Source organism: Mus pahari, chromosome 18 (genome assembly GCF_900095145.1).
Source record: "Mus pahari chromosome 18, PAHARI_EIJ_v1.1, whole genome shotgun sequence".
Taxonomy (NCBI): domain Eukaryota; kingdom Metazoa; phylum Chordata; class Mammalia; order Rodentia; family Muridae; genus Mus; species Mus pahari.
Window position 1 is genome coordinate 38,545,373 of NC_034607.1, and position 17,465 is coordinate 38,562,837.

Sequence of the window (17,465 nt, forward strand, 5' to 3'; positions counted from 1 at the left end):
TCCAGTAGTCTGCAAATATACAAATATTCTCTCTCTTCCCCTCCCCTTTCCTTTCCCTTCCCTTCCCTCCCCTTCCCTTCCCTTTCCTTTCCCTCTCCTTTCTCTCCCTTTCCTTTCCCTCCTGTTCCTTTCTTTCTTTTTGACATGGAAACAATCTAGATTTCTGAAGAGGATGACTAGGTAGGCATGGGGAGAGTCCCTGGGGAGGCTAAGCCAGCATAAGGAAGACCAGAAACTCAACATGGGGCAGTCACTCTGAGGTCTATAGGTAAGCATTTAATAGAATACTGATTATAATTTTATGCAGTTGGGAGGAATTTTAGTCCTGGGAGAGAAAAACAAAATAATGAAGGGAATATTTAAGGAACAGCTGGAGAGAATGTAATTGGAATTCAGCTTAGCTTGTCTGAAAAAACAAAAAACAAAAAACAACCCCAAAACACTCAACAGGAGTTGGTGTGGTTAAGTGGTTATGTAAAGACTAGTGAAGTAGGGAACAGGAGAGGAGATGAGGGAGGGGGAGGGGGACCATCAAGGAGATAGGCCGTTCCTGAACAGTAGAGTAGAAAGGATACAGGAAATAACCCAGAGAAGCAGAGGATGACAGCAAACATAGACTAAGCCACCAGAGAGCATCCCAGGGATGCTAAGGATCCATCTCCACAGCCTCCACAGGCCAGCGCTGGTCTGCAGCATGAGATGGCCAGGGCTCGGGGCAGAGGTGATGCCTGAGGGCAGTCACTTCATCCGTGTCTGCTGTATCCGCATCTGCTGTATCTATCTGTATCTGCTGTATCCACATCGGCGAAAACCGTATCTTGCTCTGAGACCAAAGGAATTGAGCTTTTTTTTTTTTTTTTTTTTTTGAGAATGAAGACTAGAGACAAAATTTTGGTACATTTTATTTTCCTTAAAACCATGTTTCTATTCCCAAAGTGTTTCTGGTCCAATTAACTGAGGAATTTGTTGATTTAATAAGCCTTTTCTGAACACACACTGTGTTGAGCACTGTGCGAGAAGGATAAAGAGAAATAATGACCATCCTTTTCTGAAGGAGCCTAATTGATAAGAATAAATGAGGCCCAGTGCTGTGTGAACACTAAAAGAGACATAGAATAGCCACGAAATGCTCACATAAGGAAAACACAATCAGCCTTACATGCCACGCATGGGTCTGTGGTCTCTAAAGAAGCTTTGTGGGAGAGGGGCTAAGATGTGTCTACTTGAAGGAGAAGCATTGCTCTCAAGGATCAAGAAGGGCTGATGCTTTTTATGTGCCTTACGTGGGCAGCAACTTCAGAGTGTTTTGATCTGAAAGAACAGAGTCCAAAGACACGGGCTGAGCCAGGTTGGGGAGCTGGGCAGCCTGACCAAGGCTTTGGGTGCTGTGCTAAAGAGCAGCTCAGATACGAGCCTGTGTTGGGCAGGTGTCCACTGAGTACTTGGGAGTAGGTGAACAGACTGCACGGTTCACCTGCTCTGCCACCACAGCCTCCACATGGTCCATTTAGAGACTTCCTGCAGGAGGAGTCTCTCAGGCTACTCTCCAGGACTTCAATTATCGCTCTTTAGAATTAACAGCAGGCGAGAAGTCAAGTCTGCTGTGACTTCTTCCTTGGGTACCTTTCAGGCAAAGAGTTTAACACACCAGCATGATGACCTGACCTGGATACCCGTATTCCTAAATAGCTGAGCATGGCAGTCTGTGCCCGAAATCCCAGCACAGTGGAGGGAGAGACAGCTTGAGTCTCAGCCTAATCGGTAGGCCACAGGCCATAATGTGAGAAGACTATCTTAAGAATGAACAAAAGAAGGCAGATGGCTCCTGAGGAAAAATTCTTGAGGTTGACCTCTAGCCTTCAGTTACATGCACACATACATATGTGTGTCTGCCACACACAAAAGTGGGGACACGGAGGGAGGAGAATGCGTACCACTTTCCCTGCCCTGGACGCATTATATGTTGTGCATCTGAGCTGTGGCACGGGAGGACCCAACTCTTCCATAGCCTCTAATTCTCAGGAAGTCAGTGGATTGTAGTGACTCTCTCGTGTCTGGAACCCAACCTAACCTCAGAAAGTTGTGACCTTCCCTAAGCATCCTCCTGTCTCCTACTAAACCGAACCAATCAATCAAGCAACGACAATAAAAACAACAACCACCACAACAGCACCTTACACACTGGCAAAGGGAGGAGATCAGATCGGTAATTTGAAAGCTGTAGGGATGCTCATTCACTGAGCTTAGTGATGTAAAATTCTCTCAGGAGTAAACACGGCACCAAATCTGTTTGCAGACTTTGTGAAGCCTTTTTAAATTTGAAATCCCAGGGTGGCTACAGCTTTTAACTAAGGCTCTGAACCATAAGAGAACACATTTCTGCCAAAGCCTGGAGTTTAGTGAGGCATGCATACACAGTGATGGAAACAAAAACAGAAGGGGAAAGGAACACCCAGGAGCAGGCCAGGCAATATAAAACCGAAGTTTGCTTGGAGGCTAGGATTGAATGGGAAGTCCAGCCAGGCTACTGTGTAGGCTGCAGTGCTTTTTCCAAACCCTGGAGCCATCCCTAACAGTTGTCCAGACAGTTTGTTTCAAATTAAAACAAACAAACAAACAAACAAACAAACAAACCAACCGTGATTCCATCATGCAGTTCTGTGTCCTCACCACAGGGCTTGGCTTCTACCCCAGCAGGAGCTTTGGAAGACAAGGGAGCAGGGACCTGGCTCCATCAGTACAGGCAACACACTTGACAGTTTCCGTTCCTCCATTTCCTGGCTCTCCAAACCAGTTTCTTGTGTGAGACCATTCTTGGATTTTTTGCCCTTCAATTTGAAGAGGAAGGGTTGCATTTATACCGTAGGGAATATGCGAACAGTTTATTGTTAGTTATCGGGTGGTGTTGGGAGGGAGGGGCAGATAGGGTCGGAGCATAAAGCGTTGCATTGGATGGTGTGGGTTCAATGCAGTCTTCATAACAGTGTGATGCTGGGAAGATCTCTCAGCATCCTTACTGTAAGATGCTTAGAGCTATAAGATGCTGGAGAATGGAGAGTGAGTATCAAGCAGTTCTACAACTTCCTCCTCCATGGTCTCCTCCTCCTCCAATGGTTTTCACTATGCAAATTAAGGAGAGTGCAGGATAGAAGAGGGTTGTTCCTCAGTCTACGGGTGTTGGTTCTCTCCAGACTGTAACTTGTCCTTGCCAGATCCTTTATGTCTGAGAATTTAGAAGTCATCAGGAGAGAACACTGTGGGTAGGTTAGTGACTGGGTGTGAGGAATTCAAGGCTGCATGGTGCCGCTGGTATTCAGTGGCATTTGGGAAACACTAAAAGACCTTTTCAGAGAGAAGATAATGCACTGGGTACTGGAGAATGCATATGATCCTCTGGTGGTAAATCAAGCTATGAAAAATAACTCATTTTCTCTATTCCTGCCAAAGGGGGAAGGGAGGGACAATGGGAATCTGAGTCAACCTTAAGGAAGACAACAAAGACGGTCGGTCTCTGTTCTGAGATCCATTTGCTTGGTGGGGAAACATTCTTGTATCTGTGCATCATCCATAGGCACTTGCATCCTCACTGGAAATGGAGACAGCAGCCGAGATACTGTGAGAATAGCACTGAACCGAAGAGTGGTCCTTTTCCTTTCGGCTTCGGCCCCAGGGCATTTGCTCCAAGCACAGGCTAGGTGATACGGGTCCAGCCAATATACTTTGCTCCTTAAAGTAGCCTTACTGGGCAGTCAATGGGTTTGTTGCTGCACAACCCCATGAAGGAGCAAGAGCTCAGAGTGACTGAGTAGGGAGTGGATGGAAGGTTTCTAAATGACAAACGCAAAGGATGTCACAGCCCCAGCTTGTCATTAACCCCTCAGGTTGCCTGTGGCCCTTGCATAGCCTTACTCTGTGTGCTAGATACCTTCCTCTCTTTAGCCCCTAACCAGTCCCTTCCCCTCTTAGAGCAAGCTCCTTGGGTATCCTGCCTTGGTGAGCACCAGCACTCCCACAGCACTTATGGGAAGCAATCAGCAAAGCTCTCTCTCCACAGCATTCTACCATCCACTGCTGTCCAACTCCAAACCGCACTGGGAGACCCTCGAAACTGCAAGAGCGGCCAGTATCTCGATGCCAGTGGCTGAGGAAAATTCATAAACCTTTGTTGTCAGAATATACGAATGAATGAGAGAATCTCTCGCCCCCAATGGGCTATCACCTAAATGCCTTGATTTATTCTAATATCTTTATCCCCACTGGGAAACGCTGAGCTTCAATAAATACTTCTGAGGTGAGACGCGATTCTGTCAATCCATTTTGACTTCTCTTTGTATACAATGTCTATTTATCATTATGGGATTTGCCAAGATGCCTTTCTGACAAGCCCCGGGGTTACAGGTATTCACAACCCTCTCATCCTTCTGGTGTTCAATCCATCAAATATCCGGGTCAGAGTGGAAACAAACAAAGGCAGCAAGCTCCGAGACCCTACTGCAAGCCTTCAGCTGTCAAACCACGAAGGTCAAAGCTGGCAGAAGCGAATGGTCTTCCCATTTATTATACATATTTTGACGCCTGCCAATGAAAGCGATTGTGAGTAAAAGTTCTATCTGCAGGGAAAGGAATTTGTCCTTTGTACTTAGTGGCAACCTTCACAGTTGAGGAACACTTTGACAGCTGCCTCCTGAGTCCCAGGGAGGAATACATATCTGTCCTAAAGTGTAGGTGGAGGGCGGGGAGACATGACTTGTCATCTTCCCATTGACTGAACATTCTTCTGTGACCTCCAGCTGAGCCTTACCATTAACGTTAGGTCCGAAGCACAGGTTTAAAAACAGCTATCTGCCTTGTGGAGCTATCTTTAAATTGACCTACACGGCTATCACTGAATGCCTACTATGTGCTGCCTACTATGCCAGGTACTTGGGGGAGTAAAAGAGCTACAAGCCAAGGTCTCCACTCCCAAGGCTGTGGTCAGACTTAGATGAGTTGCTGTGAGAAGAGCTTTTCCTAATGGATGAGAACAGCTCTCTCTTTCCTCAAAGCTAGGCATGAGGCCAGGACTTAACTGCAAAGCCTCTAGGGAGGTGGCAAGACAAAAGAAAATGAACCCAGTAAACTGTATTCCCCTGTGCTGTCCCTGACTACAGACAAATCACAGAGCCTCTCTAGGTTCAGCTTACTCATCCATAGAATAAGAATAATGTGCCCGGTGGAAAATCATAGTGAAGATGAAGTGGGTTGCTGGATGCCGATGCGCCTGGTGAACTCAACAGGCACAGTGCAGAAGATTCTCACTGTAACCATTACGGAGAATCTGGATGAATCCGGTATGTATCTGCCTCCGAAGAAAAGAACAGGGCTGTGCAGCTGGGACATAGATGAGGGTCAACACATGATATTCTGATATATGAAAAGGATGTATATACCAATGAATAAGTATCTAGATGGATATATGGAGAGATGGAGAAATAACACACACACATACACACACACACATGTGCACATGGAAGATGGACAGATGTTTGGTCTAGATACACTCAACATGATGACATGATGGTTATATAGATGGCTGGATAAATCACTGAAAGGGATTTTCTCTGACTCTAACAGGTACAGATTCTTCCTAACCTCTGCTGTATTCTCAGTTTCATAGTGCCCTGCGCCTTTGAAAAATCCTTCTGGAAGTATTTGTGAGTGTGGTGAAGACAAGTCCCAGACATGACTCAAGTGCATTCCAGCTGTTCTAGCTTGAGGAAGACACAGTCAAGCTTAGGCTTCAGTTGGAGAGAGTTATCCTTGGTCTGTCTACCTGCGAGTAGCAGAACAACAGCTCTCCACTTCACATTAGCCCACCACGCACTTCCCAGCTTTTTCTTCCCTCCGTATTGCTTAGTCAAGTGGTTATGTAAATCTAGCAGCTTATGTGATCAGGCAATTAAGCTGAGATGATAGCCATGATTCTTAATTTTTGATGTAGAGTGGAGTCCCCAATGAGCTTTCTAAAAATACACATGCTCGTGCCCCATTCAAAGATGAATACATCAGATGAGTCACTGAGGATAGGACTCGGTTTTTGAAAAGGCATGGCTCTGGTTCCTGCCATCAAAGTTTTAGATCTACAGTGTTAGAGGACAGACCAGCTACTACAGAGAATCTCAGCAAATTTACAAATTGCCTCAATATTATTACCAGGAATGATTAGATGGCAAACCCAGGCACAGTGAGTTGGACTGTTGGCTTCACCACAAATCACCCATTTAGTCACGCTAAGGATGAGGAAAATCAATTCATATCTTAGATCTGATCATGTTTAGGTCCCTTAACCATGGAGAGCCTGGAGAAAGAGCAACCCTGGACCCGTTAGAAGGACAGACAGCTGCAGAGGTGGGAGGAGAGTTTAGCATAGGTTCTACACATTGTCTTGTTTGAGCTTCACAATGAACCATGGGATAAAGTAATTATTGTCATCTTATTAAGAAACGGAGATTCGCTCAAGCTCTCTATAGTAGGTGGACAGCAAGTCCCAAGAATACTTAGGCTCTGTGTCCCATGAGCATCTGCGCCAGAGAACTCTGATCTCATTATTGTTACTAAGGTAGAATATCTAGGAAATATGCCTCTGACAAGCCAGGGCGTGAGTTTTAAGGCTTTTAAAAATTATCTTTAAAGCCTTTGAATGGCTCTCTCTTTTTAGTGTAAATCACCCAGACATTAAAGCCCTTATTGTATATTTATTAGTGTGTTATTCAGACCAAGGGGAAAGAGAGGGAAGCTGACACCGTGAATGACTTTGAAAGTAAGAAAAAGCTGGGCCTGAAATTAAATCATTGTGACACTGCCACTTGAGGGCATCAATTGCAATAAATGATCACTTTTTTTTTTTTTTTTTTTAAATTCCTGATCCCGTTTATCATGCAGTCAGGATCAGAGGAGAACTTAGGCAGGATGTTGACTGCTAAGAGCGCTGATGGCTCTGTGTTGGCCACACTTGGCACAGCGCCCTGAGAAGCCTGAAGTTAAACCCCTGCACAACTTGGGAAAAGTAACCAACTCTCTTCTGAAGCAAAGAGTGCTTCCCTGGGATCATGTCTTACTCAGCCCCAAGAGACCGTGCTGGTTTAATCAACGCCCAAGAAGAGCCAAGGTTCTGTATGTCGTGTGCTGGGGATGGACAGTCCTTGCAGGAAGGATGTGAGAATCGCCCCTGTGGTAGCCAGGTGGGACCAATGGTAGAGAGACAGAGAAAACAACTGATTGTTGCCCAACAGCCAGGCAGCATCCCGAGAAGGGGTTGCTGGTACAGGATGGTAGCAGAGGATGCCTGTGATGTTCTCCGGGGGAAGTGAGATATCAAACTTGTGCAAGCCACCTTGTGTTACATCAGTCTGGTGCATCTCCCTGGTTGCATCACTACTCCTGTTTCAAGCTGAGATCTTGGGTCAGAACCGACTTGCCTAAGAGTGGCCTCCAGCTTAGACCTGGGTCCATCTTCACTTGGGAAGATATCTACAGATTTTTCACTTGAGGGAAGTAGATTTGGGTATTTCCTATCACAGCTACTCAGTCAGGAGATGACAGGAAAGAACATGATCTTGCATACATGTATGGTGGTGAGTCCTCCATTCAGAAAAGTGAGGGTTTTGCATAGAGGGCTATCTCAGTACTCTCCCATTTCCTTTGACAGGCACGTTGGCCCTGAGATGCCCCTGCCAGATTCGCTGGACTCAAATCTCAGTGTCAACACATCTCTTAGATTTATGTCTTCCACGTATTAGCAATTCAAGTGATTGGCAACTCTTATGCCCTGGGGGACCATTTGTTCCCTTCACATGCTGTGGAGTTCTGGTCACACATAATAAAATCCCCAGATAGTCATGGCTGCAGGAGAAATCTGTGGGCTTAGAGAAGCAGGAAGACTTGAGAGGGTTTTCCAAGACAGAGCCCAGGAAACTCTCTCCTGCAGCCTCCTACACCACAAATCCTTAAGCCTGTGTTCCAGAAGCCAGGAGGCCACGCGCTATGCACAACTGATTGCCGTGGGATCTATCTTGTTAAAGCACATCACCAGGGCAGCATGGTACAGTAGGCAGCTCACCAGGCAGAAGCAGAATCTAAGCATCTTGCCATCTCTAAAATATTGTTGCTATTTGACTTGTCTTCATTAATGGGCTGGATGTTCCCTGAAAGCCATGGCCATGTGTTCTTTGGCTCTGCCATGTCACTTCCCACAGGAAAGGCACGCATCCCACTGTTGGAAAACAAACGCTTATGTGGGAAGGGAGCTGGCATCATTACGTATCTCTTACAGTTGGGCATAACCTGAGCCATTTTTCTTATGCCATTTCACAATTCACCGCATCAAATAGGGGCTATCATAGTCTTTCCAATCACGGGGAAATGCTTAGTGAATGCTTATTTCTAGCTTTATCGATGCAGCCAGACCTAGGCTGTTTGGACAGCCCTGGTTGTCTCTTTTCTTGCTTCTGTAGTTAGTTATTTTGGCTGGGTGGTAAGCAGACTGGGCCCTCATCTCTCTTCACCCAGGAGACCCCTTCCAAAGCGAGGCAGTCTCGACAGACTCTGGTGCTCATGCACCGATGTGCTCTACTGCTTTCCAGGCTACTAGGAAGTGAGCAGCAGCTGTGAGCCCCCACTGCCCTTCCCTCTGCCCCTCCCCCCTAGTGCTTCTAGGCAGGCTGCTGTTCCCTGAGCTGCCACTGTGGAAGCAGGACTCAAGGGCTCCTGGGGACTTGGGGGAGTGTAACTTGTCATTCTGCTCCTCTGAGTCCAGCTCTCCCCAGCTCACTTGGTTCTTGGTATTCCCTCCATTGTGGCTGCAAACATTGAATCTCGCTTCCCAATGACCGATTGCCAAACTACCATCTCCTCTGATGAGAAGGAGCCAGCCCCACGTATGATCATCACAGTCAGTCTCACCAAGTTGTCACATATCGTCCTTGCTGCTCTGAGTGTTATGCTACTAACGGAGTGACCTTTCACTGAAATGAGCCACTGGTTTCTCCTGGCAGGACCCCGTCAGCTGAGACTAGCTTAATCTGTATTAGAACAAACCATAATAGGATATAAAACATAGCCCTCTATACTTGCATTATACCCAGTATGCAGAATGTCCTCTCCTTGAAAAGGACTCACAGCAGCATGTGGACAGGGTCAGTAGCATCATTCCCAGTGTTCAGATGAGGAAGTGAAGGCTTAAGAAGATACGGGATTTGCCTGAAGCTAGAACACTGTCCTCAGTGGGGTTAATCTTGTATATTCTTTGTAACCCTGATCTAACTTCCAAATACCCAGAGCTCTCTGCTCTTCTCAAAGCTGATCAGCGAATAGCAAGGTAGGATTTTAAATTCAGGACATCTCACTCAGCACAGCACCCAAACGATGATTTTCCCGCTGAACTACTGTGACCTGATTAAGCTTATACAGCAGTGTTCTGCTGGGTTCAGAACACCTCCAAACTGCTCAGCCTCTGACTTCAGACAGGTTAATTGGCTTCACCGAATGCCTTCATTTGCAGTATGGGAGATGACAGCAATCACGCATTTCATTGTGTTTTTATGAGTACTAAGTAAGAAAACACATGTCAGGGCTACAGCGGTGACTAAATTAATCACAGCTCTGTTATTATTCTGTGATGCGAACTAAGCTTAATATGTCATCCGTAACCCACGACCCACCACAGTGACTGACACACTGTCATGACTGCAGGACCCCAAACACTGAACTTGAGAAAGCAAGTCTTGTGCTATAATATGAAGTAGGTTTACTCATTCCCCGGCCTTAGTTACCACGTTTTGAAGTTGAAAAGTTTGAAACCAGACCAATCCCATTGTTTCTCTCAGCTCTGCAATGCTCCTTAGAAATGACGGGTTCTCAACATGGATTTTTTTTTTTTTTTTTTACTGAGAGAGAACACTTAGAAAAATGTCTGGGGATGTTTTTGATTGGCACATCGGGGAGGGTTGCTAATGTCCCGATGACATCTAGTTTAGTAGAGGCCAGGCCTACTGGTAGAAAATGCACAAGACAGCCCCACCCAACAAAGAGAATTCATTCTAGTCCAAATGTCGGTGATGTGATGCTGAGAGACTCTGATCTCACGTACACGTACACAGAGCTCTCAGATGTGCTGGACAAGGGTCTTGTGTCAAGTAGTTTGCCAAGATGCCCAGGAGAGCAAACCTCTTCGATGCAGTAGAATGGGCTATTGATTGTCCCTTGTGCTGACACCTCACACCCCCATCATATTGATCTAGCTAGAAGTAAGAAGCTGGCCTAAGGCGTCTTTAATTTAAAGTTGGAATCATTCCTGTACATCACTGAAGTCTACAATGGCTCTGTCAGGGATGGAGAGAATATCTCTCTATGCGAGATTCTTGAGCCTAGGACAAGGTCTGTCTAGATATGGGGGTCCACATCACTACATCTGTCTCAGCGTAGTTCTTAATCCCCTCTCCTGTCTCAGATCACATCCTGCAGAGGGTAGCTCAAGCGCTCTGGTGGTCAGAAAGAGGTCACATCAGACAGTGGGGCAGATCTTGAACTTGAGGGCTACAGCAGCCTTAAGGAAATTCATGGTCCATCTACACAGTGGGGTGGTGTTTTCCCTGGTCTCATCATCAGCGAAGGGAAGGCTGTCCCTGAAGATATTTGCCTCACATGGTCCCGGGTTTGTCTGTCTTGAGAGGATGGAAATCACATGTCTTTGGCAAGGTTCTGTCACCTTGGTTCTCTTTTTCAGCCCTCCTCACCCCTACTCTCCACTTGAACAGGTCTCACTTTTCAGTGGGCTTTAACTTTCCTGGAGAGACCACAAACTAGGGGATGGGCATGGTATCTGGATCAGAGAATGCCACTTTCTATTGCCTTTATCGTTGTACATGTGCTCGTGTGTAAAACAGGAATTCACTTGGCCGTGATGAACACGGGAAGATACTGAGGCAAATATGACTTTTGGTAGCCGCCACAGAGGAGCCACTAGAACACTGGCACTGCCATGTAGGAGGTATCCGTGTCCCCTTACACTCATGAGTACTGTAGGCTTCTCTCGCAGTGTGATTGCTAGCTCCAGTCATCTATGACATCAGTGATTCTCTGCCTCCACCAGCAGGACCCTTGGGGTTCATTGTTTGTGAGCCCAGCAGCTCCAACCTGCACTCTCTGCTGTCTGCCAGACTCCCTGAGGAGGGAATGTTGGAAATGGTAAGTCCAATCAATCAGCTCACGAGGCCGGCATGTTCTGAGCCACCCGTTCTGCTGTGCCAATGGATGGGAAGCCTTACCCTTGGGGCTTTCCACTGGAAAAGAACATCAGGATGAAAAAAAAAAGTCCCAGTGCCTGAGAACAGTTTGTCCAAAGCAATGGGCAGCCAAGGCACCGGACACTCCTTAAGTGGCTAGAATAGAGCAAGGGACCCAAAGAGGCACTTCAGAAGCAAAAAGATGGATGTGAGGCTAGCTATAGGATTAGTATCCTTACAGGTATTAGATCCATTACTAAGTGAATACCATGTGTCATGATCATATCTACCCTGCATCCCCTCCCCCAAGTCCACACAGACTCCTATAGATGCATCCTTCCCACTGTGTCTCTCTCTCCCCCTCTCTTTCTCTCTCTCCCAGTCCAAAGGGTACTGCCTATATGCACACAGGTGTGATGGGGCCATCTACTATAACATGGGGACCCCCAAGTGGACATATCCCCCAAAGAAAAGTGATTCTTCTTTCCCTAATAACCATCAACTGCCAGTAACTCCTCACCCAGGGGGTGGGGCTCAGGAGCCCTCTCCCACCCATGCCAGAGGTTTAACTGGCATGATCATGTGCATGTGATCACTGAACTCCTATGAGTTCAGGTTTGCAACATTCTTGTCATGTCCAGTTAAAGAATAAATAAAGCAAAGAAATAAAAATAAAAGATTTCACTCCTCTTGGGGTTGCCTTGGTGTGTGGTCCTTCTAGATACAACTGAATACAAATGGATGCTTAGCAAGGGATGAGAAAGCACTGAAGAAACCTTATAGCCTCATTGGAAAATGAATAGTCAAAATTCCATGTATGCATATCATAGGGACAGAGGGTGTGTGACAGGCATCAGCCACAAGGGACTCTCCTCAAAAGCTGTTTTCTTGAGAGGCAAACAATCTGAACATCATTCCAAAGTCATAATCTTTCTCTCCTAGCCATTGCAAAGAAGGACCATTGCCATTGTTGACTGAAAAGTCATCAAATATGTGGCCACTCAGAGCTGAGCCCTTGATATACATTGCTATACATTGATATATAACCTATAAAATTTATAAAAGGAATGAAGACAAAGAGGCAGAGAGAAGGCTACCTAGATCAAGTTGCTTTTCCATGCCATTCTGTAGAGAAGTCCAATGGATCACTGAGAGAGCTAGTTACATTTCCCAGAAGGGTGATTGCAAAGCTGTGCACATCTGGAAAGTTCTAGAACAAAGCTCTCTTCTAATCTCTGACGGGTTAACAGTAGGACGTGCCCCTGACTAATCCACTTTCAGGCCTCATGGTCTCATAGGAACTGCTTGGGTGGTTGCACTATTTTGTCTTTTCCCTTCCTTGCCCACATTCTGCTGATAAAACCTATTTTCTGGTATATGAAATTGATTTCATGGCAACTGTTTAACATTCTCTTTAGCTGTTTGCTCCTTGGCTCCATCTGGACCTTGGGGCATGAATATCTTTAACATCCACACATTAAGTGCCCAGTCTGACAGCTGGTCCTCCGGTCTTTGGAAGAACCACTAGCCAGGGCAATCTGGGGGAACCCACAGATCAAGGCCTGAGGCACTACCTAGGGGATATTAGCAGTAATGGTTCAATCTGGACCTACCCATTAAAGGACAATTGTGAGTCTTAAGTAGATGTCAGAGTCTGGAAATGTGTATTCCGAAGCCAAATCACCTTCTAAAAATCAATTTGGACCTTAGGAAAGACTTACCCATGCTTCCCTGGGGTGGGCGCCAGAAGAATCTCTCTTCCAGCTTCGTTGTGGGGTAGGAGCTGGGCAACGTATCTCCCAGAAGGCTGGAGATGTCTGTGCACAGAGACAGCCAGCGTGCAGTGATCACTACTGCTCCTCATCCACGGGCTCAGAATGGTGTGCTTGGAATCGGCAGAGGTGTTCAGGAGGAGGAAGGAGCCTGGAACGAGAAAAGGAAACTGAATCTGAAGATAGATCCAAGCAGAAGGGCAAGCAGTGGTTCTGTGGAAGTCATAAAGACCAACAGTATCCGACTTGGAGATGCACGGTGTCTCCTGCTTCATAGGCACACACCCAGCACCATTCTTCCCCCCCTAAGGTTTCTTTGAAGGTAGTCAGTCCATGTCCTAGATGGTGACCAGGGACATGGCCTGGGGACAAAGTTCTAACCTGTAGTAGTTTGAATGAGAATGGCCCCCAGAGGTTCATAAATTTGAATGTTTGGTCACACAGGGAGGGGAATTATTTGAAAGGAATGGTAGGACTGGTCTTGTTGGTGGAAGGTCGCTGGAGGTTAGCTATGAGGTTTTCAAAAGCCCAAGCCAGGCCCAGTGACTGTCTCCCCTCTCCCCCTCTCCCCACTCTACCCTCTCTCCTCTACCCTCTCTCCTCTACCCTCTCCCTCCCTTCCTGCTGCCTGTGGATCTGAATATAGAACTCCCATCTACTTTCCTGGCACCACATCTGTTCCAGTGCTGCCATGTTCCCTGCCATGATGAGAGTAGACTAAACCGTTGAAACTATAAGTAAGCTCCAATGAAATGTTTTTCTTTATAAGAGTTGCCTTGGTCATGGTGGCTTTTCACAGAAATAGAACACTATGACATAACATTGAGTGTCCCCTACTCAACTCTCTCTATGTCCTTCAGCCATGGGGTAGTTTTGTTTGTTTGCTTGTTTTTTTTTTTTTTTTTTTTTTTTTTATAATCTATGAAACAGGAATTAAAGCATCTATTTCAGAGGACTTTCCCCTTGCTTGCTAGCTAAGTGATTTTAGGCAAAACAATAGCTTTCTTAGTTTTCTCTTTACAGAACAGGGTGGGAAGGTTTTGCTGAACTCAGCACTCTCCTTAGCTCCATTTTGAATGGAGTCATGTCAATGGGCAACTTGTTTTCACAAAGAAAACCTTAGAAATACCCTACTGGCTCCATACTTGTGGCAGAGTTTTCTTCGGATACAAGCTGGATTCTAGTCACACAGGCCAGATGACCTCCAAGAAGCAGCCATTCCTGGGGATTACTGTCCGCATAAAAATCATCGCAGGGTTTTATTGTTCCAGGCACCCTCCGCAAGGCATTAATTTTGCTTGTAGCACTTCTGCATTGATGCTACAATGTGTGCTACAACGATGCTGCAATGTAGATGCTGCTCCTTTTGCTGCAGCAATGGTCCCACAACCCTGATTTCCCTTGTGGGAACAAGATAATGAGAGTGCAACCTTCGTAAATCGTTCCTGGTACTTTCCAAGGTTTTCTTCTGCACAATTCAATTTACCAACTGAGTGAATGAACTGGTGGTCTGTGGTAAAGAACGGTGAAGGAGAAAGAGCAGAATCCTTACCAGGAACTAGCCGGTTCTGAGGCTGACAGTGTTGCTCTATGGGAAACTTTTAGCAAGTTAAAAGTAGATAAAAGTAATTTAAGGTTAAAATTAGGATGAAGTGAGTGTGAGGTCGCCTCTGAGCCAGATCAAGGACCTGGCATCAGTGCTAGAATCCGCATGCTGTATCTGTTGAACCATTTCAGCATGGCCTACAAGCATTGGGGGAAGTACTCTATAACTCCCACTACATAATCTCAAGCTAAACCTCAGTTAACAGTGGAGGAGAACGTTCTTATCATGGGCATAGCGCAAAAGAAAAGAGATTGGGACCCCAGACTCAGAATTGGCCACACCACATGGTACAACCCTTTGCTTCTCAAGAGAAGTAGATTGTCAATGCAGATGGGTCACTGATGTGATGCCTCCAAAGGTGTTAACAGTCAGGACCAGCTGCCAGGTGTCTAGAATCCTAAGCAGCGCTCTCCCTCACACCGTCCTTAGCATTAAAGGGGTCCCTCTCCTAAAATGTGGTCAGGAGAGCTTTGTCTGTGTTGTGTAGGTCAGGTACCCAGAAGAGCCCTTAGGGGGCAGAGGAGCTAGTGGGCATGGGGCAGGATCCTTATTCCCTCTGCCCTGCCTCCAGATCCCTCTAACTGGCTGATTATTTTGAGTAAACATCTAAACACTGGTTCTTCCTTGGGCACACTGGCAGGAACAGGGCAGCAACTGAGTTACCCAACGTGTCGCACAGACACTACAATGAGGAAGACACTTTGGGGAAGCAGAGAGAGAGCTGGAGGTTCGAGTAGGAAGAGCCATGAAGAAAAAAATCTTGACCTTAGGGGCCAGCAAGATGGCTCAGCAGTTAAGAATATTTGCTGGTTTTTTTGTTTTTGTTTTTTTGTTTTTGTTTGTTTGTTTTTTTTTTTTTACAGAGGACACAGGTTCTGTTTCCAGCACCCATATGACTGCTCACAGTCCTTGGTAATTCTACTTCCAGGGGATCTGGCACCACCCTCTTTGGACCTCAGATGGTATCAGGCATGCACTTGATACACATATATACATGCAGGCAAAACACCACACACACAAAATGTATCCGTCGTTTTTAAAAGTTAAGAAAAGATCTTGACCTTTTATCTTTTTTTTTTTTTAAATCTATTTTATTTTTAAATTGTATGTGTGAGGGGGGGAGAGGAAAAAGAGTGGGAGGGAGAGTGGAGGAGAATGGGGGAGGGGGGAGCACATGCATATGTTTGTGAAAGTGAGTGCAGTGCCCATCACATCCAAGGTGCCAGGGCCCTGGGAGGTGGAGGTAGAAATAGTTGTGAGCTGCCCCAGTAGGTGGTCAGAACTGAACTCTGGCCCTTTGTGAGAGCAGCCAGTGCTCTCAACTGCTGAGCTATCTCTCCAGCCCCTTGACCTTCTGTCTTAAAGGGGGGAGAAACATGTCTGGTAGAGCCAGTATATGTAAGTAAAAACATACTTGCAGAAAAATATTTGGCTGGGGTTTGGGAAACATGGAGAGAAGACAGAGGGAAAAAGGTGGCCAGGGAAAGGGGCTGCTGGGATGCAGTGTTTATTCCTGGGTGAAGATTTTTACTGCTCTTTTTCGGCTAATGGAGAGCCATATAGTTTGCACAGGAGAGTCGCGCAGTCAAAGCCGTACTTCCAAAAGTCCCATCTGATTCAGGAAGCCAGTACCAACCAGTATCCTCCTCCACTAGTCTGCTTTAGTACAAGGGTGTGACTAAATTCAGGACATGTAATGTGTTGCTACAGTGAGGAAAGGTTCAGGTTGGGTGCTGGTATCTGGGAGGCCTGAGGTTTCCTGTGTTGGGTTCCAGCGCCTTTGTCCACACTGGGTGGGGCTCTGTGATGGTCTGCATATTCTTGAACCAGGGAGTAGCACCATTTGGAAGTGTGGCCTTGTTGGAATAGGTGTGACCTGGTTGGAGTAGGTGTGCCACAGTGGGTATATGCTTAAGACCCTCACCCTAGTTGCCTGGAAATCAGTCTTCCACTAGCAGCCTTTGAATGAAGATGTAGAACTCTCAGCTCTGCTTGCACTATGCCTGCCTGGATACTGCCATGCTCCCACCTTGATGATCATGGACTGAACCTCTGAACCTGTAAGCCAGTCCCAAATTAAATGTTGTTTTTATAAGACTTGTCTTGGTCATGGTGTCTGTTCACAGCAGTAAAGCCCTAACTTTAATACAGGCTCCCAGAGAAAGTTTCAATTGTATCAACATCTCCATCGGGATTCTTGGGGATATTGTCTGCAGTTAGAATGACGATTGCGCAATGTCTCATGGGTTAACTTCTAAATAAAGAAGCAATGGCTCTGTGGTGGTCTGAGTTGGTAGACAGTTGAGCTGCAAAGGGAAGACTGTGGGTGAAATGAGGCAGTGCGTCCCCCTTTCCTGGAAGATGGCATGCATGTGGACATAAAAGAGCCTGAAGAATCCGGCAGAAGCTGCCAGAGTGTTAGATCTGGGGGCTCTCTTCATCGCTGCTCTCTTTCTGGGTGTGGGGGTGCATAGGAAGACTGTCCCCATAGTTAGTAACACAGAACCTCAATACTGGGGCCGCTCAAAGCTCACTGGGGGATGGATACTTTTTTTCTGGTTCCAATATGAGAGATGATGTTTATATGAATTCTATTTTTTTTTTTTTTTGCAACTGGACATCAATCAGAGATCCAGCTTAAACTATTTTCAATCTCAATGAAACTCTAGCTGTGCGCTATCTTCTCATCGGCAGTTTCCTCCTCCCAAAAGGGAAAATACATTTCATAAGCTCCTTGGGATGTTGTCTGTATAAATCTTTTAAAGTCAGCGAAGATCTCAATCTCTCTCTCTCTCTCTCTCTCTCTCTCTCTCTCTCTCTCTCTCT

At 46.1% G+C, this 17,465-nt stretch overlaps 1 protein-coding gene across 1 annotated transcript in view; it reads right to left on the reverse strand.

The window, feature by feature from the left end:
* The window catches only part of Alk (ALK receptor tyrosine kinase), a 723,531-nt gene that overhangs the window by 326,013 nt on the left and 380,053 nt on the right, over positions 1-17,465 (reverse strand). The window contains exon 4 of the mRNA XM_021217650.2: positions 12,983-13,184. Within this exon, the coding sequence (XP_021073309.1) occupies positions 12,983-13,184 (202 nt within the window). The remainder of the gene's footprint in view (positions 1-12,982; positions 13,185-17,465) is intronic.